General features: G+C 45.8%; 1 protein-coding gene across 1 annotated transcript; it reads left to right on the top strand.

Annotated features, from left to right (window-relative positions):
- Positions 1–229: 229 nt before the first annotated feature.
- On the top strand, positions 230–24897 carry LOC119433740 (NAD kinase 2, mitochondrial). The gene is made up of 9 exons (XM_049658966.1): positions 230–879; positions 4958–5050; positions 9358–9524; positions 12792–12875; positions 13637–13882; positions 17489–17640; positions 20542–20682; positions 23845–23892; positions 23976–24897. Exons 1-8 carry the CDS (start codon positions 358–360, stop codon positions 23880–23882), a joined length of 1443 nt encoding a protein of 480 aa, XP_049514923.1. The 5' UTR covers positions 230–357; the 3' UTR covers positions 23883–23892; positions 23976–24897.
- Positions 24898–25210: the final 313 nt, after the last annotated feature.

Below are 25210 nucleotides of genomic sequence, written 5' to 3' on the forward strand. Positions count from 1 at the left end.
AGTAACTGATGTGAAAAAAAAACATTTTAGAATATTCTACAATTTGCACCAATAAAACAATTTTATAGGTGTCTATTTGTAAGTTTAGACATAATTTGAGTTTTATTATGACAATTTTGCTTTATTTGAGATAGATAGCTCATGCGAAACGACTGACGCGAAAACAATTCAGCACGTCGATGATTGATTTGGTCGTCGATGCCGTGGCCGCAGTTTCCCTGTTCATTTCACGACGGTAGCGTCGCTTGCACGCCCAGGCTCTGCGTTCCTTTAAGATTAAAATTCCATTCGGCGCCCTTTAATGTTTTTGAAGTGCCCGAACTTCGTAGCGACGCCGGCGCTGCCTCAGAGTCGGGGATGCGCTACTGCGCCTGCAGATTCCTGCACCGTGCGGTGGCCGTGAACCGGCCCAGCGCTGCCTCGCTATCATCTGACGACACGCTCCTCAACGGAGGCGCAGTGACCGGGCGGTGGTGTGACCGGCTGCGGTCGCAGGCCGAAACATGTAAGCGCGGCGGCGAGCGTGCGATGAAGCAGATCTGGAGAGCGGCCCTGCGCAGAAACTACGCGAGCAGCCATGCCAGTTCGTCGTCGGCGTCCGTGAGGCATCGCGGCGGGACCGCCCGGACCGGTAATCTGCTGCTGCTGTTGGCCCCGATCCGGTCGGCGGCCTACTACCCCGCTTGCCGTCTGGGTGTCGCGCCGGCAGCTGCCATGCATTTCTCGACGAGCAGCACGGCCGCTGCTGCGGAGTTCGGCAGCGCCGAGGAGGAGCCCGTGTTTCGGCCCCGGCGTGCGCTGGTGCTCACCAAGTTCTCGCGCTACGAGTTCGAGAAGCGACGGCACGCGCACCTGACCGAGGAGCAGCTGGTGCAAGATGTGAGTGTTCTCTGCCCTTATGGCGCTGATAAAACGACGCTGGTGGGGCACGAGGAACCGCTGGGGGCCGACGACGACGCGCTTCGCGTAGGCAGGCAGCAGCGGCGGTGGTGGTGTTAGTACGACGCGCTCGCCGAAATAATTGACCGCGACATCACGCGCGATCCAGCGCAGTTTCTGCCGTATCAAAGGCCACGCTCTGCTGTGTCGGAGACGAGAAGACCCCGGAGGGGCTGTGGCGCTTGACGTTGAGTGACCTGGAAACTTGTGCACATTCGACACAAAGTCTCCGCTTTCATTTCAATCTGCGTCAACAGCCGAAAAAAGTTACTTGTTTCGCAAAGCCTTGGGCGTAGACTCTCATCTACTACCGAGTTTGTACGCTGTACTACGTACGCTCTTAAACGTAGTTTTCGTGTAACTGATGGATGTTGGGAGACTCGTGGATCGGTCGCACCATAACATAGCGGAGCCTGTATGTCTGCTTTCTGCAGCTTGAAAGATTCTAGCTAAAAAAAAAAAAAAAAAAAATTGCCCACAAAAATATAAGACAAACAGAACTTTCTTTTCTTTCTTTTTTTTTTTTTGTCATCTTTCTGCATTCTCTGAAGCTGAACACATGTTTCTTGCCAGTTAGAGATGGTCTTCGGAAAATGCCAAACTGTGATGCCGCCTTGTGCTCGCCTAGAGGTCGTACATACGTGACGAAAGATAAGGTGAATTCCAGCGACATCACACCACCCTGATGGCGGCTCTCACCTGCTCTAGAAAAACAAAAAGGCAAAGCTACGATGCCCTGTTAGAGCCGCCGTCTGAACAAAGGAAGAGTTCTAAAAGTGTGCGTGACCAACACTTCAAGTGTCGTTATCTCAAAGGGTGGTGAATATGCTCTTGTGACCCCTTGTACATCATAATGCAAATTGCCTTCAATCCTTTTCAAACTGAACCAAGAAGCAATTACATAAAATATTCCTCTCAGATTTAAAGTCACACGCACACAGAACTGTATGGAAATGGCTTAGTCATATTCTTGCCATCAGCCTTAGCGAAAGTTGACGCTAATTTGATCTAGATTGTTGTGCCATCACAGACGGCAAAAAGCACCCACGAAGTGTGTTTTGAATACAGCGAGTTGATGTAGAAGTCCGGGATGGAGCGCCAGTGTGCAAAGCACCACACAGTCAGACACATTCGTATTGTGTTTACGCCGGGAAAAGCAGCTTTTATGACAATCGTGAGGAGATAACTTTCTCCATGTGCAAGCAGGTGCTGATTACTGCATCTAACCATGGTATTTACAGAAAAATATCTTTTTCACATTCATAACAAACCAGTTAGTAATAAGAGTGAACTTGAAAAGTGATTGTCACTGAGCTGTGTTAAGGAATGAGGAGGATATTAAGACGTCTGGAATAGTAAAAAAAAAAAGTGAGAGAGAGAGACTAGGACAGGGCTTAGCACTGCTAACTCTTAAAGTATACGATAGCGTACTTAGAGTGTGATGATTGTGACATCTCGACAGCTGCACATGGGTGTGTCATGCAGACTTTCATTAATCAGTGATGTCTCCCCCTATACCTCATGTCTCTTGAATACTCGCACATTTGTTCACACTGTGAAAGCACTGCTCATTAACACTCGACACACCATGCTTTTTCTTTTAGATACCTCCAGAGATTGTGAAGTCTGCCTATAATGCTATAAAGAAATGTGTGACTGAGGGTGGGATGAAACCTCTTTCTTCCAGCACAGCAGCCCAATACTCTTGCCATTAGGCCACAATCACACGCATGCCTCTCTTGTGCGCGTCGTATGCCTGCCTTGCATTCTTCCCACGTTACAGCTAGCACTTTGAAATGCTGTGTTAGACTACACTGCTTTCGGGATATCGGCCCGCATTTATCGCCAGATGGATACCTACAAAGTTTGTGAGATCCGCTTATAATGCCATCGCATAAAAAAAAATGGGGTGGGGGCGGTAGGAAAAGATGTCGCCCTTGCTGTCAGCAGAGGCTTGGCAAGCGTGAAAACAATGGGAAAGGAAAGACAGCGGGCTACACCACCTTGCAGTTCCTACACTATAGCTACCCGTGACGTTATGGATTTTGACAGAATCTGCTCGGAACTGGCTAATCGTTTAACATACGCAACGATGGCACTGCTTTCTACTGGAAACAAGCACTCAGCCTAGCAAGCTTTGACAGCTTTCTTGGCATGCAAGCACCTCGAACACGAAAAAATGCATAGAAATTGATGACATCACACTGGTGTACCGCTGTTGTGGCTTGGATGCAATGTTCATAAGGGGAAAACCTGGGCTTTTATTTTCTCTGCTGTTAACGAAGCTTCTTGTGGCAGATTAGTGCACATTTTTAAAATAATCTTCCAACAGTAGCTTATTTGGTACCACTTTTCGGTGTTCCTTGACACCGCCGAGCGACTGCATGCCCAAAATTTCCAGAGAATGCGAAAAAGAGAGGGTGTCAAGGGGATGGGTGCTTGGTAGGTCGAATAGCTCAAATAAAGATGGCGGAACAGTTCTGAAAATTTAGTCTGATGTGGTCGTCGTTCTCTGTGTTCAAAAGACAGCCTGCCTAGTGCACTAGTGCGCAAAGCTTTACCAATAACATAACTGACATCCTGTAGTTATCTCGCCACCTTTTTGTGGTGAAACCATCGAGTAAGCCTTCAGAGCTTAGACAAATGTTACTGGCCTCATGTGTAAGGCATTGGTTGCTTGCCATCTTGCTACATTAACTAATGCAAGCATGATTGGACTTATTGAACATACAGTGTTTGCTCAGTATCATGATTTAATTAATATGATTGAGCCCTTTGCAAGCAAGAGAAAATGGTTGATGCGAGCTGTTGGACTAGTTTTTTTTTATTATTATTAAGCCAGAGAAAGAAAAATGTGTTTACAGAGGCTTACGAATGTCACTGTGTTTTTATGTATCAATACTGCCTTCTATAATATGCACACCCACATATTGCATGGTAGTATAAGCATTGAAAACTACCTTGCAATAGCTGGCGGCTTTTATTAGTACAACTTATGGTCAATATTATTGTTGTAGAGCTGGTTGCATGACCTTTCTTTTTAGACAAGGACTTTTCATTATGTGTTCCATGGAAGGCATAACAACCTGCATTAGAAAAGATACGATAACACAGTCATTGCTTGTCCTTGTAAGCAAGAACTTATTGAATTTGACGGAACCATTGGGGGGGGATGTACAGCTTGTCGCAGTAGTTTTGTCGCAGCAGCTTTCAGAAACACTCGCTACTCATCGTCTGTTTTCTCTTTTGTTTGTAAATATCATGACGAATACTTGCATGCCATGCTTGTGAAATGTCAAATTGTTGCCGGTGTGCACAAGCAGCATCATTGAACTTTGCATCTATCGTAATTGTCAGCCCAGTTAAGATTAAGACAAAGGTGATATCTCCAATCACTCAAGTCCATCCACCACTGGATTGACTGGAGCAGACAACTGCTGTGATCAGTGGTTAGCTATATATATATATATATATATATATATATATATATATATATATATATATAAGCTCCTCGGAAATTAAAATAAAGTTCACTGTCTGTCCTCGGAAATTACTTACTCGTTGATAGTTGTGCCTACATGCTTAACCTTTTCTGTGCTTCTTTTTTTTTTTTTTGCTAGGTTATTATAAAATAAACACGCCAGTTTATTTACAGTTTTTCAGAAGGGAGAAATGGCAAATGTACTCTTTGTATGGTCCTCACTATCGTATCATCCCACCTAGTTTTGTTACAGTGTGCACGCTTCCGCGATAGTGCCGCCGCGTCTTGGAATAAAAAAGAAGAAAAAATGCTCACCCCCCCCCCCACCTCATATGCTCACTCACCCTCGTATAGCAATAGTATAGTGTCCAGCCTCACACCCTATTATTTTCCTTTTTGTCTCGCATTGTCTTTTGCGTGGCATGAGAATGGGTCTGGTTAGGTCGCCCTCCCTGTCTGTGCTCTACAAGTTTAGTCTGTTGTCCTCTCTCTCTCTTTCTCGCCCTCCTCCTCGTGCTGTCACCATCTTCGGCAAAGCTGGAGTCCCGGGGCTCGGACTACAACAGCCTTGTCCACCACCACAAGATCCACACCAAGAACCGGGAGCTCGTGGTCAACACTCTCAGGCAAGTCCCCAACTACACGTGTCTCTGCGCAGCACAGCACTGCCGGTTATGCTCACATCCTAAAAGGCAAACACTGAAGCAAGCTAGATTGTCGTGCTACCCTTACAGAGACATCAAACACTTGTTTTATGTCAAGAGATTCCTCAGTTGCAGTTTGAGCTGTGAGCATTATGTTTTAAAGCAAAGCTTTCTCTGCAAACCTTCGTTGCCTGTGGCAGCTGCTGTTGCTGTTGTCTAGCTGCATAACCCACATAGAGCTGACACGTGTCCAATGGTGGGATCGAACCTCACTCTCGGCACAAGAGTTCGACGCTGCAACCTTTAAGAAACAATTGAGTGCATACTTCTCTCTTGCCAATGCCAAGTAGCTCTTTCACGTGGCAGGTGCGTGTGCACCAGTGCAGGCTGGACGCAGGAATGAATTTGGCGAATAATAGTCAACCTTAACTACTGTATTTCGCACCGTACTTCTCTCTGTGCACCTCTCGTTTCACCATTCTTCCACTCGACAAACATCGCCTTTGTTCTCGTGGCATCACTGCATCTCGCAGTGTGAATTCGCTGTTTACATTTTCTCATAGCTTACAAATGGTGTAGTGCGTAAAACACCAACATTGCATGAGATTGCACATTGCATAGGATGACAGTAAAGGCACTTGTGCGCATCACATGTAGTTTTATAACATTGAATCAACCACTTCACGAAAGCTTTGCTTCAGAGATTCCAACATATGCCTTAGATCTGCATAAGTTGTTCTTTTTAATGTTGTGATACTCGAGTTCCTGCAAAAAAAATATATATATATATATGTATGTGTATATATATATATATATAATGTAAACTTGTTCTCAAAAGTCACTGTGATATTTTTCTCAACGCAATGAATCCTATAGCAGCCGATTCACTCTAATGAGAGCATTCATATGTTTTGCTTACATGTAAAATAGAGGAAATAGAGGCTGGTTTCAATCGAAACGTTACGTTTAAGCATTTTTGGCAAACAAATAAACAAAATTCAGTCTTTCATCGCGTTACCCGTGGGTGTAAAGGGAACACATAATTAAAAGTCATGCAGTGTTACTTCCACTTGTCTTCAATCCACTTTTATTCACTCTTATTGGGAAAAATTGAGTGATATATAAGTATGCAGGCTTTCATGTGGAACATAATCTGTAATGAGCCTGGAGCCATGCAGCATCGTTAAGAGTTGGCTTAACTGTGTCCATGCCACCTGTAAAGAATGCTTGCCCCTTCACAAGGCAAACCACCATACTTGGGGTCTACATTGTGACATTTCTAAGATAACTTCTACTTTGGCTAGTTGGTTGGTACATGTTGAACCATGTACATGTTGAAACCATTGTAAAGCATATCAAACACAGAATGCAAGACCAGAGCACAAACTTTCAATTAACCCTTTCAGGTCACTGTAAAAAAATTGACCATCTTTTTTTTTTCGAAATACGTTCTTTCGAAGAATTTAAATCAGCAATAAAAAAAATCGACCCTGGGGGGGTCGCATTTGCCAAAAAAATTCGACCCTCAAAGGGTTAGGAATAAAGGCAATGGACATCTGCCTTCACATTGCATGGCTTGCAAGTGCAAACGCTGGTTCACGAAATTAAGTTTCTGGGCAGAAGCAATGAAACTACTGCACACAAGCTTTGGAAGCCTTTCATGTCAGAAAAAAAGGCACGGATTTCATTAGCAGTACTTCTGTGCGTATATTTTTTTAAAATACTTTTTCTTTACTGTGATGAACCTGCATGCATGCACATTTTATTGTAAGTTTTGTTCCAGTCTATTAGGAGATAAATCACTTGTGTGAGTGTAGTGACCGTGGTGTCTGGTTTTGTGTTCTTTTTGTTCGTTTTATTTGTGCTACAATGGCTTTTCCAGTTGTCACAATCACATTTGATGGAGTAATACCTAAAGAAGATGCTGGCACCGGCGTGTCTCATGCCTTACTAGAGAAATGTGTGTATTGTTTCTTTTACTGCTGACCACATTTCACGGTCTAACCACTCTTACAAAGGTTTTGCTCAGCACAAGACACACCTAGTGTGTCTGAAAATTCTTGAATGTTGTCACGGATTCTATGGCGAAGGAATCATGTTTAATGAGAACATGCGACGTGAATAGTGGTGTGCGACCGATTGTTCTGGAATGTACTGTGATAGTGGTATAATTAAACAATGCACTTGGCCTGTATATCTCATTTCTACGACAAACGATTGTACTCGCTGCTATCATTGTGATTAGTTGTTTATTGCGAAACAAGACAGGGGAATGAGTAATTACGAGGACAAGTGCTTAGTGCCGCTTGTTGCTTGAAACTGTGATTGTATAAAATGAAAATTTTATCACTTGAAACGGGGATTATATACTCACATAAATGTGACATCCGAGGGGCTCCGCAGGTGTACCTTTGCGACCAGTTTCAAGCAGACTACGACACCACGGGCAAAGTCGTGTGGATCCCCACATGGGAAAAGAGGTAGAAGGCATCTGCCCTCCTCGCCTAGGTGGTACACGTAGAAGCGCAGGAAAATATGAGCCTTCATAATTCCCGCATGCCTCATTTGTGATTGCATCATTGTCACGACACATTCTACATTACTGATTTTATAACTGGGCGTACAGGTTAGGCCCTACACCCAGCAAACTTCTCGTATCTGCCAACCTTTATGAATTTATTCTAGAATGAGCTATGACACAAGCATCATGTCTCCTGTGGTCTATGATGTGAAGTATATTATCTGTTGGAAATCCGGCTAGGAAATAAGGTGCTTATTTGAGCAATATCAGAAAGCTTTTTCAGCACAAAATTCTGACAGTGCAGAAGACAAGACAACAGAAATAGGCGAATTGTCAGAGGTACCCGACTGCTAATCAACCATCCCAACACTGCACCTTAAATTTATAGATCAGGTGGGCATCATTTCTGTGTCAAGGCCTCTTCATTTGGGGCTATGTATGCAAGAATACATGGCTTGTATGAAAGCTTCAATCCATAAATAATGTATAATAAGAGACTAATGGAGCATTTCCTTACTAGGTGCATTGAGGAATTGCCATGTTCAGATTATAATAAAAAATATGATAGAAAAGAAGTAATAAGGAATGGCAGTGTAGGAAGCATGCCTTTAAGGTTCATTCATGCTTGCATTTACTTTTTACCAAAGCCTGCACAGCTGCACCGCTGTCAATGTACACATGCATCACCAATTGTTACGCGGTGCTAGCATGATTGACACGTCCTTCATCTGAATCCGTGGCACTTGCGACAAGTGCTGTCACTGAGTGCTGATAATGGCAAGTGGGGGACAGACGTTCAGTGCGTGCGAGGTAGTGATTGGGTTTGTTTACCTTGGCTTGTCAGTCAACACTATTGGCTCGTTCTGCACTGCAGCTTAGGTGCTTTGTTGATGTAATTACATTCCGGTGTGTTTGTCGTTACAAGCAGGTCTGGTTTTCATCTTGTTCAGAAATGTGTAGGAATGCCCTACACTTTGCCTAAAGGCAAAGAGACTGATGCCGTCAGATGGGCTAGTTGCTTGCTATATCCGTGATTCGTGTTACCAGTGTGATATAAACAAGGCCCCAAGTGACACTAGCATTGACAGTGACACAAAGGACACACCAGTGTTTGCGACCCGCCGTGGTGGCTTAGTCAGCTATGGCATTGCACTGCTGAGCACGAGATAGCAGGATTGAATCCGAGCCGCGACGGCCACATTTCGATGGAGGCGAAATGCAAAAACGCTTGTGTGCTTGCGTTGTAGTGCACGTTAAAGAACCCCAGGTGGTCAAAATTAATCCGTAGCCCTCTACTGTGGCGTGCCTCATAATCAGAACTGTTTGCTGTGTCTGCGTGTTCATTTTGGGTTCTGTTCATATTGTGCTGGTGACTTGGATCAAGAATGCCCTTTGAGGTTACAGGCACCACTTGACGTCGACACTGAAGGTGTCGTCTGGTGAGCCGAGTGATGTAATTGTGAATTGCAAGGAAGTTAGCATTGTAGTCGGTGCATGGGCGTAATACTGAGGCCATTTTACATCTAGACTCCACCACTCATATTGACATGCTTGCTTTTTGTTACACTTTCTTGCTGTCAAGAAGACGTGTCAAGAAGACGTTTTTGAGGTTAAAGTTTGAGTAGAGAAAACTGAAGACGCCATTGTACATATTAAACCAGCACTCAGGACAATGTCCCACCATAAAGCTTTCTTTCTTTTTTTAATTTTCTTTTTATGACGGTTTTAGAGGTGGGCTTTTGTGAACATGAAGTGTTTGTGGTCACAGGGAGAATGGCATTGAGACACGCCTCGTGGACCGGTTTGACTACACAGACAGCAACATCGACTGGGCAGACGTCATCTTCACGACAGGGGGCGATGGCACATTCCTCATGGCGGCCAGCAAGGTCCACACGCGCGACAAACCCATCATAGGCATCAACAGTGATCCTTCCAGGTTAGTAGCAGATGCAGCCGTCTCGTGCATAGAGTTTCTTACAGTATTACCTACAGGGAAAACTGGTGCCACACTGTTGTGTGCATGGCGATGCTGGGAGGTAGTGGCTTCGGATTGGCATTGTTCTTGGAGAGCCAGGACACCTTGAGGCGTGCACTTGACTAGTACAGTTCTAGCTGTCACAGTGGTTCATTCTCTGCTGAAACAGCATATAAACAGCTGTTTCGACTTTAATATGGCACAAAAAAGTGTTACATTCAATCATGAGGACTTGTCCTTGGATGTAACATTACAGTAGACGTCCGATTTTTCAGACTCCCTGCCACAGCGACATCTGAAATAGCTTTATCCCTTTCAGTGTCACTGATGTACCAGTATGTTTCCACGTTTCTATCCCGCCATGTCACAGACGTCAGGTAGGATGGTCAGGATCATACTACCAAGAGGGTGTTTGCCATTATCTGTGTAATATTTCCCCTTCTGCATAACCAAAAAATAAACCGATTTGTTGGTATTATAATACACACTTGACTTAAAGCGCAAGAAAAATGAGGACGCGAGAAAGTTTGAACTAGCGCTCATCCTGTCTGGTCTTCCTTTCTTGTGTCCTCTTTTTTTTTTTTTTTGCGCTTTAAATCAAGTATGAATTCTTACAAAGTAACCAGTGTATTCTACTTCGCTGCTAGTGTAAATTTTCAGCAGCAGCGTGATCGTGAACAAGCTGTCTTTTTAAATGTTTAAAATTTTTTACACTTTGTTACAGCAATAGTAGCTCTGTGTTTGACTGGTTAAGCTCTGCGCCACCATGTCGCTGCACTGTGCAGGCCGTTCATGTTTGTGCCTCCGCTCATCCAGTAAAACGGCCAGTCTGCTTGCGTTTACCGGATTACCGGACACGCTAAATCTTTCTCGTGTCGTGTAAAAGGAAGTTTGCGACATCAATTGCGCAACTCGTCGACAGGGCTCGAGCAATTGTGTGGTGTATGGCATAATCAGTAGCCACGGCTATCCATTTGTTTCCCAAGGTGGATATGGGAGAAGCGCCGTGAATGTCTTGTCCAATGCGAAAAAATGGGTCCGTGGGTATGTCGATTGACTGAAGATTACCAGCAGGTAGCAGCGGGGGTGTTTGAAGTCTAGTAGGATTCAGGATCGCCAATCAGCCTCTAGAGTCTGTAAAGGAGTACGTTTACCTAGGTCAATTACTCACAGGGGACCCTGATCATGAGAAAGAAATTTACAGAAGAATAAAATTTGGTTGGAGTGCATACGGCAGGCATTGCCAAATCCTGACTGGGAGCTTACCACTGTCGCTGAAAAGAAAAGTGTACAATCATTGCATTCTACTGGTGCTAACATATGGGGCAGAAACTTGGAGGTTAACAAAGAAGCTCGAGAACAAGTTAAGGGCCGTAGCAAAGAGCGATGGAACGAAAAATCTTAGGACTAACGTTAAGAGACAGGAAGAGAGCGGTGTGGATCAGAGAACAAACGGGGATAGCCGATATTCTAGTTGACATTAAGCGCAAGAAATGGAGCTGGGCTGGCCATGTAATGCGTAGGATGGATAACCGGTGGACCATTAGGGTTACCCAATGGATACCAAGAGAAGGGAAGCGCAGTCGAGGTCAGCAGAAAACCAGATGGGATGATGAAGTTAGGAAATTTGCAGGTGCAAGTTGGAATACGTTAGCGCAAGACAGGGGTAATTGGAGATCGCAGGGAGAGGCCTTCGTCCTGCAGTGGACATAAAATATAGGCTGATGATGATGATGAGACTTAAAATGCGTGAGAACGATGCCGGTTGGTGATGCAAATGTTTTACAACTCTTCGAGTGAAAACTGATACATCCAACATAGTTCACAACACATACACACACCGCGGCTGATGATGCGCATTGCATTTTTGCACATCCAAGAGAATTTCCCAGATACTGTGGCCACTGCTGCACCTAAAGGCTACACAGTGGTTGTTCGACGACCTCGTAAGAACTGACATCCTGTAAATTGCACTCAGAACTAGCTAAAACACCTCCGAATCGTTCCGCAGCGCACAACCGGCAACACATTCAAGCCGCGCCGCGCCGGCTCGCACAAGCCAGAAAGGAGAAAAGGCTCGTCGCGCCCTTTCCTCCTTGTCCGATGAAAAGGTCTATAGGATGCCATCCTAAAATAAAATTTGTGGACGGATGTGTCATTAAGCGATGTTTTCAGGCGATTGATGATTTCTCACAGCAATCAGTCGTGGTTCTATTCGGCATCGATGTGAATCAAGTCCAATGTGGAAAAAAATAAAAAGGATTGTGTGCTCATTAGCATTCTGAGGGTCATCAACAGGATAAGATCGCTGAGGCAGACAGCGGAAGGAAAAAATCTCGCATTTCGATTATCGATTGCGAGCATCGATTGCGATAGCAATTTAGTAGACAGCTATACGAACTAAAGATAGTAGTTTTATTGGCCGTATAAACTTGTAAACATAAACTAAATTACCGAGCACGGTGTCACAGGTAAACATGAACCATCTCGTTCGATGGCCGCGGAAACTCATTGTCAACACGCTGGAGTGAGAAGGCACGGCAATAGCAGCGAGCGAATTGACCTTCGTGCCGTCTCTCGCTTCACCGCGAACTAAACGTCGAAAGCACAGCGCACACGACACTACCGGCACTAGTTGCACTTTGCCCACGTCGCAGATTGCTTTCAAGATAGCGCCCGAGCAGCCGCGCCGCAGCTGCTGTTGTCAAGATGCTAACGTCTCGCCGTCTGGGGAAAATGACAAGCCGCTAGGCACACTGACTCCGGTGACTGCTTTGAAAGTAATGGATCCTTTTGACCTCACCCTAAAAGTTATCAGAGCCCACAACAATGACATTGCGATGGCTCTTTTAACGGACTGTTAGACTCTCGTAACACCTTTGCTTGCCGTGAAGCGTAAGAAATCCAGGCTGACCGACTTCGGAAATAAAACTTCCGGTAAGTGCAAGCTTGCCAAGCTTGCCGACTTTGTCATAAACATGCAATGAAATTGTGATAATTCAAACCGCTTTATTGTGACGGTGCATGTGTTGCAAAATGAGTGTTTCGCGATAGGCTGGGCATGCGCGTTGAGTTAGGCATCGGCCGCAATGTACGAAAAATCCTGTAACAGTGGTGCGAAATGCATTCTCTCGTGAAGTTGACACTTTTAATTAACCGCTTTCCTATAGCTTTGCTTCACGTAGATCCAAACAAGTGCCTTGGAAGTGCGAATGATTTCTTTTGCAGGTCTGTCGGGTACCTCTGTCTCCCCGGCCACTACACGGAGAACTTCCCACTCGCGCTGAAACGGCTACTGACGGGGAAATTTCAGTAAGGATGCTGTCGCTCTCATTTTTCAAATTTTTGGCCATTCTTGTCGTAATTGCTCAGAATAAATTGTCTCATTGCTTTGGTGCACCTTGCAATCCTCCAGATGAAGCGCATAATCTTGGCTGGTAAGCTTTTCTTTTTTTGATGGTGTAAGTATGCATGCATGCAACAGCGCCGCTACTGAGGTAGCCCAACTTGTTTCACAACGTTCAGTCTGATACCGGAAATGCTGAGGAGCTCCACGTGTGCACCGATGCATGTGGGCGACCAAATACGAGAAATTGCACATTGCTGTAGAACGAAACCTTGTTTAGTTGGAACGCAAAAGCATGCTACTTTGGTCAATTCGACGCCCCATCACACATGAAAACCACCAGAATTCAGCAGACGGCACTACTGCTTCCCAAGGCTTCAAGCTGTTTATTATTTTTTAATGGCCGACGCTCCTTTCACTTGTGGAGCCATCTGTTCCTGTTTGTTTTGTGTTACGTCGTCCTTCAAGAGCAAGAAGCAGAAAGACATTACAACTTCAAGCAATAAAAAAAAAAAAGCTCGGAATTCTTTCATTTTGCCATTGTTAATTCTATCTTTCAGATAATTCAATCAAACCTTGTGTTCCCTCAGGGTTTGAATTAACGGGAGGTGACTGTCATTTCATGTGTTGTTTGTAGGCAACACCTATCCATAAAGGGCTAACGCAAGAGCATAGAATGGGCCCATTCGTTCGTGCCCCAGTGTCTGAGACTGTGGTTCCCTCGCAGGTGGATGTGGCGGCAGCGGCTGCGCGTGACTCTCAAAGGGGAGCATGCATTCGACCCACCGGTCGAGCTTCATGACCAACAGCTGCAGTACCCAGAGTACCGCTTCCTCGACTGCTGGCAGGAGCAGCACCGCAAGCCGACCGCCGACGACGGTGGTCCGCAGCACTCCTCGGCGGGCGATGCCGTGCACATGCTCCCCGTACGATCCCTCAACGAGGTGTTTGTCGGCGAGTCGCTCTCGTCACGGTGAGTCGGAGAATGCAGTCAAACCCAGACATATAAAACTCGGATATATCGAATTATTGTCTATATCGAACAGCTTTAAAGGCCCCTAAACCATCTCGGATATTTTTTGAACAGTAAACACGCGCATTGAGTTCAGAATGGCGTCACGATGAATGATGCCAAACGCTGCAGCGCTACGCACGGCGGGCGCGCCACAAAATAAAAAAAACAATGCCGCCCTCCTCTCCTGGCCTTACCAGTATCCCCAGCGGTCGTCACGATGTCACCAGGGCCGCGATTTTGTAGCGATGCCTTATGACTTATTTTACACTAGTCTTATCATCCACCGCTCACGGCCGGCTGATCCCGTTGATAACGCGAGCGAACCGTCGCTCTGACCACTGACAAAGCGCGATAAGCGCGAAAAGGCATTATTACTTTAAAGGCATCGCTACAAAATACCGGCCCAGGGTGCATCTGGTGATGTCAACGGCGGTGACGATGTCCATTGGTCGAACAAGAACCTACGACTTCCGGTTAGTCTGCTAGCAGGTACGCGTGCTCCCTGCTCTTCCTCGTCGTGTCGCTCGCTTGTGCGCACTTGCGAATCGGTAATTACAGCCCGCAACGAAGGTGCCAAATCGCTTGCGTTCCAACACAGTCGTGCTTAGCGGTCTGATTAGCTGCGCGAACAGAGTGCGACAGTGTTGGCCTTTCTACACGTGCGCGCAACAGAGGTTCCATAGCTGCACACTTCGCATGAACACGGGCCAGCACCGCAGCAACAGCGGGCAGCCGAGAAGCGCTGAGTGGCGGCTAATAAGGCCCGTCCACGTTACCGGCACGGTAACTCACCGCAGGCCGTTTGCCATTCGCTGGCCGCTGTTCGACGGCGGTTTTCCTTGCGAACGGCGAGATTTCCTTGCCGTAGAGAGGATGAGACTGGGACCCATTTGTGCGGCAGCCTCACCGCCGCTGCTCGCTCGACGGCGCCAATATCGTCGCTTTTCCGGTTCACTTCAAAGCTAAAGCGGATGGCGCTTCGGAATGAATTATCGACGCTCACAAGCAGCAATATTTTCTTGTCGTTATCGCTCTATGCAATAATTGTACACAAAGAAGAAAAATTTGCTCATATTAGCGGCGCCGTCGGCTGCGATGCGAGCACAGCCGAGCCGGTCGTCTTCCTTCGGCAGCCCTGCACGCAGCTGAGCTACAAGTATCGGAGCTCTCGTTCATGTTTAACGTTTGACAGTGGATATCGTTTTTCATCCACACCGCTCTCTTCCTGTCTCTTAACGTTAGTCCTAAGATTTTTCGTTCCATCGCTCTTTGTGCGGTCCGTAACTTGTTCTCGAGCTTCTTTGTTAACCTCCAAGTTTCTGCCCCATATGTTAGCACCGGTAGAATGCAATGATTGTACACTTTTCTTTTTCAACGACAGTGGATCAGAGAACAAACGGGGATAGCCGATATTCTAGTTGACATTAAGCGGAAGAAATGGAGCTGGGCAGGCCATGTAATGCGTAGGATGGATAACCGGTGGACCATTAGGGTTACAGAATGGATACCAAGAGAAGGGAAGCGCAGTCGAGGTCGGCAGAAAACCAGATGGGATGATGAAGTTAGGAAATTTGCAGGCGCAAGTTGGAATACGCTAGCGCAAGACAGGGGTAATTGGAGATCGCAGGGAGAGGCCTTCGTCCTGCAGTAGACATAAAATATAGGCTGATGATGATGATGATGATCGTTTTTCATAAAATGTACAATTCATGCATCGCTTTATCTAGCGGAAATTATTTTGCTTGGAACAGAAGCTGCAGATGATGTTTTCGTCGCCGGTGGTGGAGGTGCGCAGCTTCGCGGTCGTCGATTGTGCGTTGATCGTGCTGCGGGCGGTGCGTCGGCCGAACTGCCGTCTACTGTGGCCACCTCTCGCACGGATGTTCTACGGCACTGATGGCCGGTTCGCTGTCGGTATATTTGCCGCTAGTGTGGACGTGCCTTAACCGGAAGTGGACAGTGTTTTGAGAAGCACGTTGGTGATGACGTATGTCACGTGACATCAGCCGATGAGGAGAGTAGCGAAGAAAAGAGTGAAACGAGCGAGGGTCGTGTTTCGATTATTAAACGCGTGCAATTCCGCTGTTACGGCACCATTTCGAAAAATTCTCGCGGCTACGTGTTCGTTGTAGACTCGTGCACAACTGCAACACCACAACTAAATTTCGACCTCTGGGTGGTTTAGGGGCCTTTTAAGATCCCCTTCGTAATTCCGTGGAAAAGTATAGCTATGTACAGTTGAACCTTGATGTAACAAAGTTGGTAAAATCGGCAATTTGCTTCGTTATATCGAAATTTTCTTATATATGAAATTCGACCTTTTTTGCACATAAGTACAGTCGCAGATGGATTTTTCTTACACGTTACGGGCTCCAACATTTTCTGAATGTCGGACAATCAGAAAAAGCAAATTTGGATGGGAAAAGCTCATTTTGTTGAATTTGAGAGTCTGTGATGAAAGAGACAGTTTCATGCGCTGATGACGATATCTTCACATTGGCGGTACAAAGCAAAGCCAGCCACTGCTTTTGCATCCACTCTGCCCCCGCGGCTGATAGTGTTGCCCGCAAAGGGACGATGCTATCATAAAAAGTGCCGGCAGCAGGAAGCGAATGTTTGGTCTGCCTCTGCTTTCAACGCGTCTCCAAAACTCGAGATTACACAACGTCCAGAGCTAAATGCTTAGGAAGACAGTGCACATGATGCCACTCTATGTGGCGCGTGCGGGCTGAATATGTGCTCAGCCGTGATGACAGGATGACAGTCGTGCCCAGCCATGGCTGTGCTAGAAAAAAGGCTCGCCATCCTGGCCCTGCGAGAGTGGATGTCCAGAGAAGCTGTGGAAGAACGCCACTACAACTGCTGCAGTGGCGGTTGTAAATATGAAGTCATTATATGGCCCATGAAGCGGAAAATCCGGCGTTAACATCCGATGGTACCGAAACCCATGTGACCAAGTGGCAACGTCACGTTTGACATGATGACGAAACGTGATTAAGTCATCACCTCAAACGTCGCATGATGACGTCATCACACCACAGGTTGCGTGATATCATCACGTCAAACGTTACGTTACATGATAACGGCATCGTCACGTGACGATCTCGCCTGATGACATCATGTGATGCCTCTTGGAGCAGCAGGACACTGTGCTCTTTTCGCTTCTTTGCCCGATCTCCAAGATCGACCCGCATTTTTGGGTGAGCAAAGGTCGTGCACGCGGACACGAAAAATCTCAACCAACTAGAGGCTAACAGCTTCGCTGTAAAAGAGACGTTCACCAACCTACCTCCTTATCTCCGACCCCTCTCCTCACGTGCGTTTTGCTGCGTTACCATAAACTCGCTCCGCTCTCCTCCACCCTTTCCCCTCGCTCGCACGGGAATACTACGCTCCTCAAGCCACAATCCTTCTCGGCTCACCCTTGCAAGCTTTCATTCGCACCCAAAGCGTACAGCGAGCCGGGTGCGATTGGAACTTATCGCACTTAGACTTTATTAGACAACCAGGCAAAGAGGTTGAAGCTGGTCTGTGAAGCCTGTGCCCTTTTTGTTTTGCTTGCAGAGTGTCCTACTATGAGCTCTCGGTGGACGGTTCACCACGGACGAAGCTCAAGAGCTCGGGCCTGACCATCTGCTCCGGTACAGGGTCCACCTCGTGGTCCTTCAACATCAACAAGGTCACGCCGCAGTGCATACAGAGGATCCTCGACATTGGTGCGTCACCGGAGCTGAGTGGGCTGTACAGCCAGCTGCCATGACAGCTGGAGCAATAACTATCACCGAAAACAGTGGATTTTTGTTAATTCGGCTCCTGTTAACGCATTGTTTTTTTGCTCGCTGCAGTAGGCCAGTGCCTATGGTGTTGTGCAGCTAAGCTCTAGGTTGCTGGTTTCACCCCGACTGCAGTGGCCACATTTGAATGCGAGCAAAATTCAAAAACGCTGGTGTACAGTAGAATCTCAATGATATGGATCTCTTGGGAGGGCGTAAAAATTCATATCGCCTGAAATTCGCATCGCCCAAAAACGTTTAAAAAATAGGGAAATGAAAGTATTAAAACACAAGCACACCTGAAAATTATTTTTGGGGGGCCGAAGAAGTTTTGGATGTCTTCTCTTCATCTCCTTTTTTTTATTTCTTTTTGAGGTTTGCCAAAAAAGAAGGCATGAAAACGGGCGCTGATCTCTTCTGCGACCATACCACGCCTGGTCGTGTTGTCCGACGATTGTGCTCCACATCGATGTAGCAAGGCCTTGCTCCTTCGCTATGTCTGGGTCCTCATCCATCTTTGTCAGACTTTCTAGCATCTCTTTGAATACATGTTTGTCGAGTCCACCTTGTTGCACACGTGTTAAAACAGCTGGAGCAACGAGTTCACTTACGTTGACGCCAACCTGTCGCTGCACTGCCACGCCATGCCCGAGAACACTGGCCACGCCGCCGCTATTGAGGCAGCGTCCATGCATGCGAAACACATCCACACGCATGCGCATATGCGCACACACACAAAAAAAAAAGGAAAAGGGATTCTTATTTTTATGTTTATGGGCATGTTCTGGCTGCGGTGGCTTAGCGGATGTGGTGTTGCGCTGCTAAGCACGAGGTTGTAAGTTCCATTCTGGCTGCACCAGCTGTATTTTGATGGGGTGAAATGTTACAGCAGCCGCCACAGACAGTCCTCCGCTCGTGCAGCCCCTTGTTTCCATACAGACGATGCGCGCTACTCTGGCAGCATCTCGTAGCCATTGTCGCCGCAATGCCCGTCCTGCCCCGCACTACGCTTTTCAGTACCATGAAAATTTTCAACTGCAAGATTACTTATTGCATGAAAAGTGCTAATTAACTTTTTAATTGCTCACTTCAGGGCACATATACCATAAAATTCCGAGAGATAACCCACCTGAAATCGAGTGAAAATACGAGGTGGGCTAACTTCAGTGTTCAGTAAAAGAAAGTTTACAAATGTATAGCAGCCAAAGAATAAACATGCGTTTATTAGCGTTGAATTCATTCGTTGTCAAAACCGCCGATCGAACAGTCGCTGTCACTTTCAAACAAAAGATTGACAACCTCCTCCCGCATTGGTGTTCAACGTGGTTGGCAGGGTAGCAGAAGGGAGACCGCCAAAGCACACCGCTCGTGAAGCTTTCCCTTTTCTGATCCATCGAAGGCGGTTGATATATCGTTGATATATCGTTTATATATCGTGATATATTGTGATATATCGTTGATATATCGGTTGATATATCGTTGATATATCGCACCACTGGAAGGAGCGGGTGACAGCTTCCTCGCTCACGGCCATCCAAGCCTTGGAAACGAAGTCAAAGACATCTTGTCACGATGGCTTCTTGAGATTCCCCTTAGACGTCACTGCCCCAGCTCCTCGGAAAACACAGGTCAACCGCTGTTCAACGAGCCCTTGAACTTTTCTGTGAGCATCCTGAAGGAGAGTTTCATAAGCAGAGTTCCAGTGCCTCACTTGGTTTCCACCCATTCCAAATTGGCGTGTGGTCTTGCGTTGCTGCCGGCCTTTCGGTGCCATCGGACAACCTCCGCTTTCTTCTCCACGGTGAAGCTTTGCCGCATCCTTGCGTTCCTGCTTCACGACGAAATGTGTAATGACAGGAACTAGTGCATGCTATTTTATAGATCCTGCGCGTGACCTGTTATCGCAGCCAGAGTTCAGCCAGTGCCCATTGTTCGGTTAGCTCCCACGCTAGCTAACCTCGTTTCTGCGGATGTTATCACTGAAAGGGACTATGCTATTGTCAGGGGTGGGTTATCTATCGGTGTTATTGAAAAACTAGAAAACTGTGCCAAAAACAGGGGTGGGTTATCTTTTGGGGGTGGGGACATCTCTCGGGATTTTACAGTAGTTGCACAATCGGAGTAGAGTATTAGTGAAGCAGACATGGGCCTGCTGAACAGAAATCCCAAGAATAGCACCGCTTTCGGAATACAGTAGACTTCCATTAATTCGACTTCACTTAATTCTGTCCAGGCCGGTGCACCGACAAAGAAAAGCAAGAACGCTTGTGTGCCAAGCTGTGCCGAGCTAAGGAAACAACGTGGTCAGAATCCACCCAGAGTTTATAAGTACACCACCTGTATTTGTTCGAGACAAATCTCATGTATACTAGTCAGTTGAAGCTCACCTCTCCTCTTCTCTATTGGACACTCGTCAGAATGTATGACATCTGTACTATAGGTGGGTTTCAGAACCCCCCTCCCCAGTGGTGGCTCCCTCGGAGTAACAGGAGTCAATCTCAAAGAATAAATTGTCGGGCTAGTTGGACTTGCATTGTTGGTGAGCAAAATTAGCCCCCCCCCCCCCCCCCCCAAAAAAAAAAAAGAAAAGCGCTGCAGGCGCTTGCGTTTGTCTTTTCTTTCCGTGCAAGTTGTCTTTTTGTTTGCAGTAATTTTCCTCGTCGGCAATCTCAAAGGCCACGCTTTTGTGCACTGCAAGTGCGAGAAGTGATTGCTGGAGCGGGAAACACGTCATGGTCACCATGTTTTGAATATGAACTATATAGTAGTTGAACAAGGCAACGAATTTGAAGCTGCCGCCGCTTGTGTTTCCTGTTAATGACACTGGCACTTTCTACTGTGCAGTATCTGCTGAGACTGGTGTGGACCTGCCAACACGGGACCCCAAGCTTATCGAGCGCGTCACGACAAATTTCAACAACTCGCTTATCTTCGACCCCTCCAATTGCCGCATGGCCTACACCATACGGGATCCTGTTGTTTTCGGTGAGCAAAGTGTGTCTGACCGTTACTGTTTTTTGTATGTGGAACCTTTGTGGCCGTAATTTACCCATTACGTGCGCACTGTAGCATGTGGCAATTCATGATCTTCAGTAATGCCAAATGAGAAAGAAAAATTTGTTAGATTGAAGGAATGTTGGTGCTGTGTTGGAGATGAAATGTCTGCCCCTTAAACAACACAGCCAGCACTCGCTTATTTTTTTTCCCCTAGAAGCAAAAATTGGCCATTTTGGTCCATCACTGCTGCAGGCAATGCATACTGCCAATTTATTACTAATTAGACTTATTTTTACTCTTACCCGTGTGCAATCTGAAATGACTGCCAAATGCTAATCCAGTGCACGATATCATGCTCTGAAGTCTGGTGTATCTGTCCCCGTGAGCAACACAACATTCAGCACATGGATTTTATTCGGGACATCTCTTTATTTTGCATGGTTAACGACTGCAGTAATTAATAATAGTACTTCAGCCCAGAACAGATGTGTCACATGACATGCACTGCACTGGTTCACTATCTGTGGCATTCTAGTGCTGAGCATGGGTCACAGATTTGATTCTCTGTCGCCCCAGCCACATTTCAGTGGGGACAGAATACGAAATCACTCTGCGTGCAGTGGCTGTAGCTGCGGTGGACGTGCGGCAGTGGCATAGCTTAGTGGTTCTGGCATTGCACTGCTGAGCATAAGGCTAGGGGTTCTATCCCTGTCGGGTCGGCCGTATTTTGATGGGTACATAATGCAAGAGCACTTGTGTACTCAAATTGATTTTAAAAAAAGAAAGAAAAAATGTTCTCTCTCGCGTTTGTTTTCTCAGGCGCCGTCTCAGGTTTTCCGGAGCTATGCGCTGTGGCGTCCGCTTTCTGCACCTTGTCTGCTAGCATACTGTTTGAGCTGCTGTAAAGGATACGCGGAAATCTAAGAATCCCCAGATTTTTTAATATTAGTTCCTAGTACCGAGGTGTTAACATGACACGGAAACTGAATAACGATTGTTATTCTGAAGTTGACTCAATGTTTTATATAATGCATAAACAAAAAGCACAATTAATGCACTTTTCACGCATACAAGTGTCATTAACGAGATTTTTGTCATAAAAAAGATAAATTGCCAAAATCAAGATTGTGGGATAAAAATGTTACGAAAATTATGAGATATACAAAAAGTATAGCCGTCTAATAGGCACTACCTTTGAAAAATCCAAATTTTTCATTGAATAGGTATTCCGCTACAAAAATTTAACTGCAAGCACTACACGGCGCGCCGGGCTGCGGCAACCGTTGTTCCGAGCTGGTTTGCGTTGTCGTCGCTTTCAGACTCAAAGTCCGACGAAATGTCACCGTCCACAGAGGCAAAAAGCAGCGTTGCAAACCATTGATAGCAGGCTAACGATGCCCAATGGTTGCGGTAAGGAAAGAGTTAATCTGAAAAGTTTGTTAAAGTGGTGTTCGTAGTAATAAGGTTTACTGTAGAAGCAGAGTTAGCAGCATTCAAAGATAGCATTTTATCCCCTCTGCGGTGAGCCCGCTCCTTCAACGGCTTGCGCTGCAGAGGCTACGGCGGCCGAATCGCTCAACCCACTGAACGGCGCGCAGTTTAAATTTTGTTTTAGATGTTCACGTACATGCCACTACTTCTGGTTTTAGCTAAGCCTATGACCCGCTAAACTAAACTCGGAGGCTGCCACCTAAACAAGGCTTATCGAATCTGCTCGTCCTGCGGTAACCGTTGTAGTGCATTTTTCCACCCTCGCTGCCTTTGCAGCCAACAACAGCACACCGACGTCGCTGTTTCGCGTTCATTTTCAGCAAAAGGTTAGTGAAGAGCGTCTCCCACAAATTTCACAGCTGCAAAAATAACAAATGCTGTGTTCGTGCTGTGCGTCTACTTGCATTCAAGTGAGTCTATGTGCGCACAGATTTTACACACAAAGCAAAAAACGCACTGGAATGCGCAGACAGCACACTGTAATAGCGGTCAGTGAAACTTCAGCAACGCGATGATCTTGCGCTGCGGAGGAGGTGGCACAACTCTAGCAGATGACAACTGCCGAATACTGGAATTACGAAGCTGAATTTCGTGTAGACACTTTGAACGCAGTGGTATTTCATAATTTGCTAATATACGTCAAGTATCACGAACATTGTTAGCGTTGCATGCACTTTTGTGGCCATTGATAAAGTTAACATTTCTCGTGACTATTTCACATGTCTAGCCAATAGTCTTATGTGGGCACCATGGTTTCGTCATGTGCAGTTTAGATGGCAAGGGTTTGACAGAGTCACAGGCAAGCGTGACCAATCTTTACAGTGGCATTGTGCCTTTCCCTCTGCATGGAATGGAGTAATAGTATTTGTCTCGGGTGTTCACGGAAGCATTCTCCCGTGTATAGTATTATTTATTTACCATACTCAAGGGGTGTTGCAGGGCCCCTTTGAGGAACCCCAGATGGTCAGATTAATCCGGAGTCCCCCACTACGGTGTGCCTCATATTCATATCGGGATTTTGGCACTTAAAATCCCCTGAACTTTCTTTTTTATTTTTTTTTCCATATCAAAATGCAAAATTGCCAATGGGATTAGGTTGAGGTGCACAAAAACCTCAAGTCAAAAACTAATTTGTAGTCCTCCGTAGCCACAGTGTTTGAAACATTGATACTTACCAATATGATCAATGGCAGGCATTACCAAATTATGACAGGCAGCTTACCGCTTATGTTGTTATTGTAGCGCCTGTTGTTACAGTTATTTCATTCTACCGGTACTAACATATGGAATGATATCTTGGAGGTTAACAAAGCAGCTTAAGGAGCAGTTAAGGGCCACGCAACGAGCGATGTAGCGAAAATTAAACATAACATTAAAAGATACTGAAGACAATGGTGTGTGGATTAGAGAGCAAACAGAGGTAACCATTATTCTAGTTGACGTTAAAGGGAAAAATTGGAGCTGGGCAGGCCATGTAATATGTGAGGCAGATAACTGGTGGTTTATTAGTTACAGAATAGGTGCCAATAGAAGGAAAGTGCAGTCGAGGACGGCAGAGAACTAAGTGGTGGGATGAAATTAGAAAATTTGCAGGCATAAACTAAAACGAGCTAAAACTTTATAGTATCACTTAATCCCAATATTTTATTGTTCTCCCAGGAACCGACTTCAACAGCAAACCCCGTGGCTTTGCCTAAGAGGTGAGTGGTGTGAAACTGGTCCTTACGTGTCCCGTAAATTTTTTATGGAAACTGTGCTAACAAAGAACTTTCTTTTTTGCAGGATTGAAGTGAAGTCGAGGATGTTTGACGCCTGTCTCGTCATTGACGGTGGCTTGTCCTTTGTCTTCAACGACGGTGCGACAGCAGTGTTCGAGATTTTCGATGAGGACGCTTTGCGGACAGTGCAATTTGCTGACTGACATCTTCCTCGTTTTGTTTGTTCTTTTAACTGCGGAGGCTGTGTTCTTAAAACGCAACTTTTGCCAGTTGCAGCTCAGTTTTGGTGAGAGTGGCGAGTTTTGTTTGCCGTTTCCGAGCTTGGGTGCATTGCCTTTATTGCGGAATGCTGCACTTGGAGCCACGTGTGCTCAAGCTGCGTTTTTTTTTTCCCCCCTTCTTTCGTTTGGTGCGCCATATGTGACAAGTGCCTTTAGATAACACAGAACAAATATATATATATGTATACATATAGTACATTTGTTTTATGTATCATTGTCTTGAGCATTGCGAGGAGATTATTCTTACTGTCAAAAGTATTATTATATTGTCCAGCCTCGTTTCTGTTCTGAACGAATTTTGTGTAAGCTAAATGATTTCCTCTTAAGCTGCTTATGTGAGGTGTGGTCTTCGCTTCCCTTAAACTTTTTTGACCTCTTCATTTGTCCTTTGCGAACCTACCGTGCATTGCAGAGAAGTACGGGGGAGCGTATATGGTTGCATATTGGAGCTTTGTTTTCTAGGCATTCGTGCCCAGTGCTCCTTGCCTTCCTGAAGTTGAGGTGCAACTGGAAAACTTGCGTTCTCTGCTCTTATCTGTGCCTGTGTATATACAGATGTTAATTTCCTTTAACAATGCTTGGGACTTAGTACACTTGCTCCATCTCTCTTCTCTTTCCTTCAGTGCATTCTTTTTTTTTTTTTTTTTTAATGTCTGCCGGATCTCATGCCGGCCTAAAGTCATTAGTAAAATAAATATATTTTTATACGCACATTCGCTTTATTAAGGTCTTGGGAAAACCTGACCGACTAATAAATGCATAAGAATGTGCACCTCAGCTCACCTGACTGGCCGCAGTAGTGTTGGAAGCAATGCCGCCATGCTTGTTAAGCCATCTCCAATATGCCTTGGCACTACTCGCACTGCAATTGCTGCATGCATTCGCTACAGCTGCAGTCTGGTTCAAGCTCGAGGGAACTTTGAATGACAAGAACATCTACTACTGGCATGAAACGAAACACAAACAATTCTGAAACTACTCTATTGCATTGTTTCATTTCCAAGTTTACCTGCATTCGTAACAGTG

The sequence above is a fragment of the Dermacentor silvarum genome, chromosome 11 (genome assembly GCF_013339745.2).
Source record: "Dermacentor silvarum isolate Dsil-2018 chromosome 11, BIME_Dsil_1.4, whole genome shotgun sequence".
NCBI lineage: Eukaryota > Metazoa > Arthropoda > Arachnida > Ixodida > Ixodidae > Dermacentor > Dermacentor silvarum.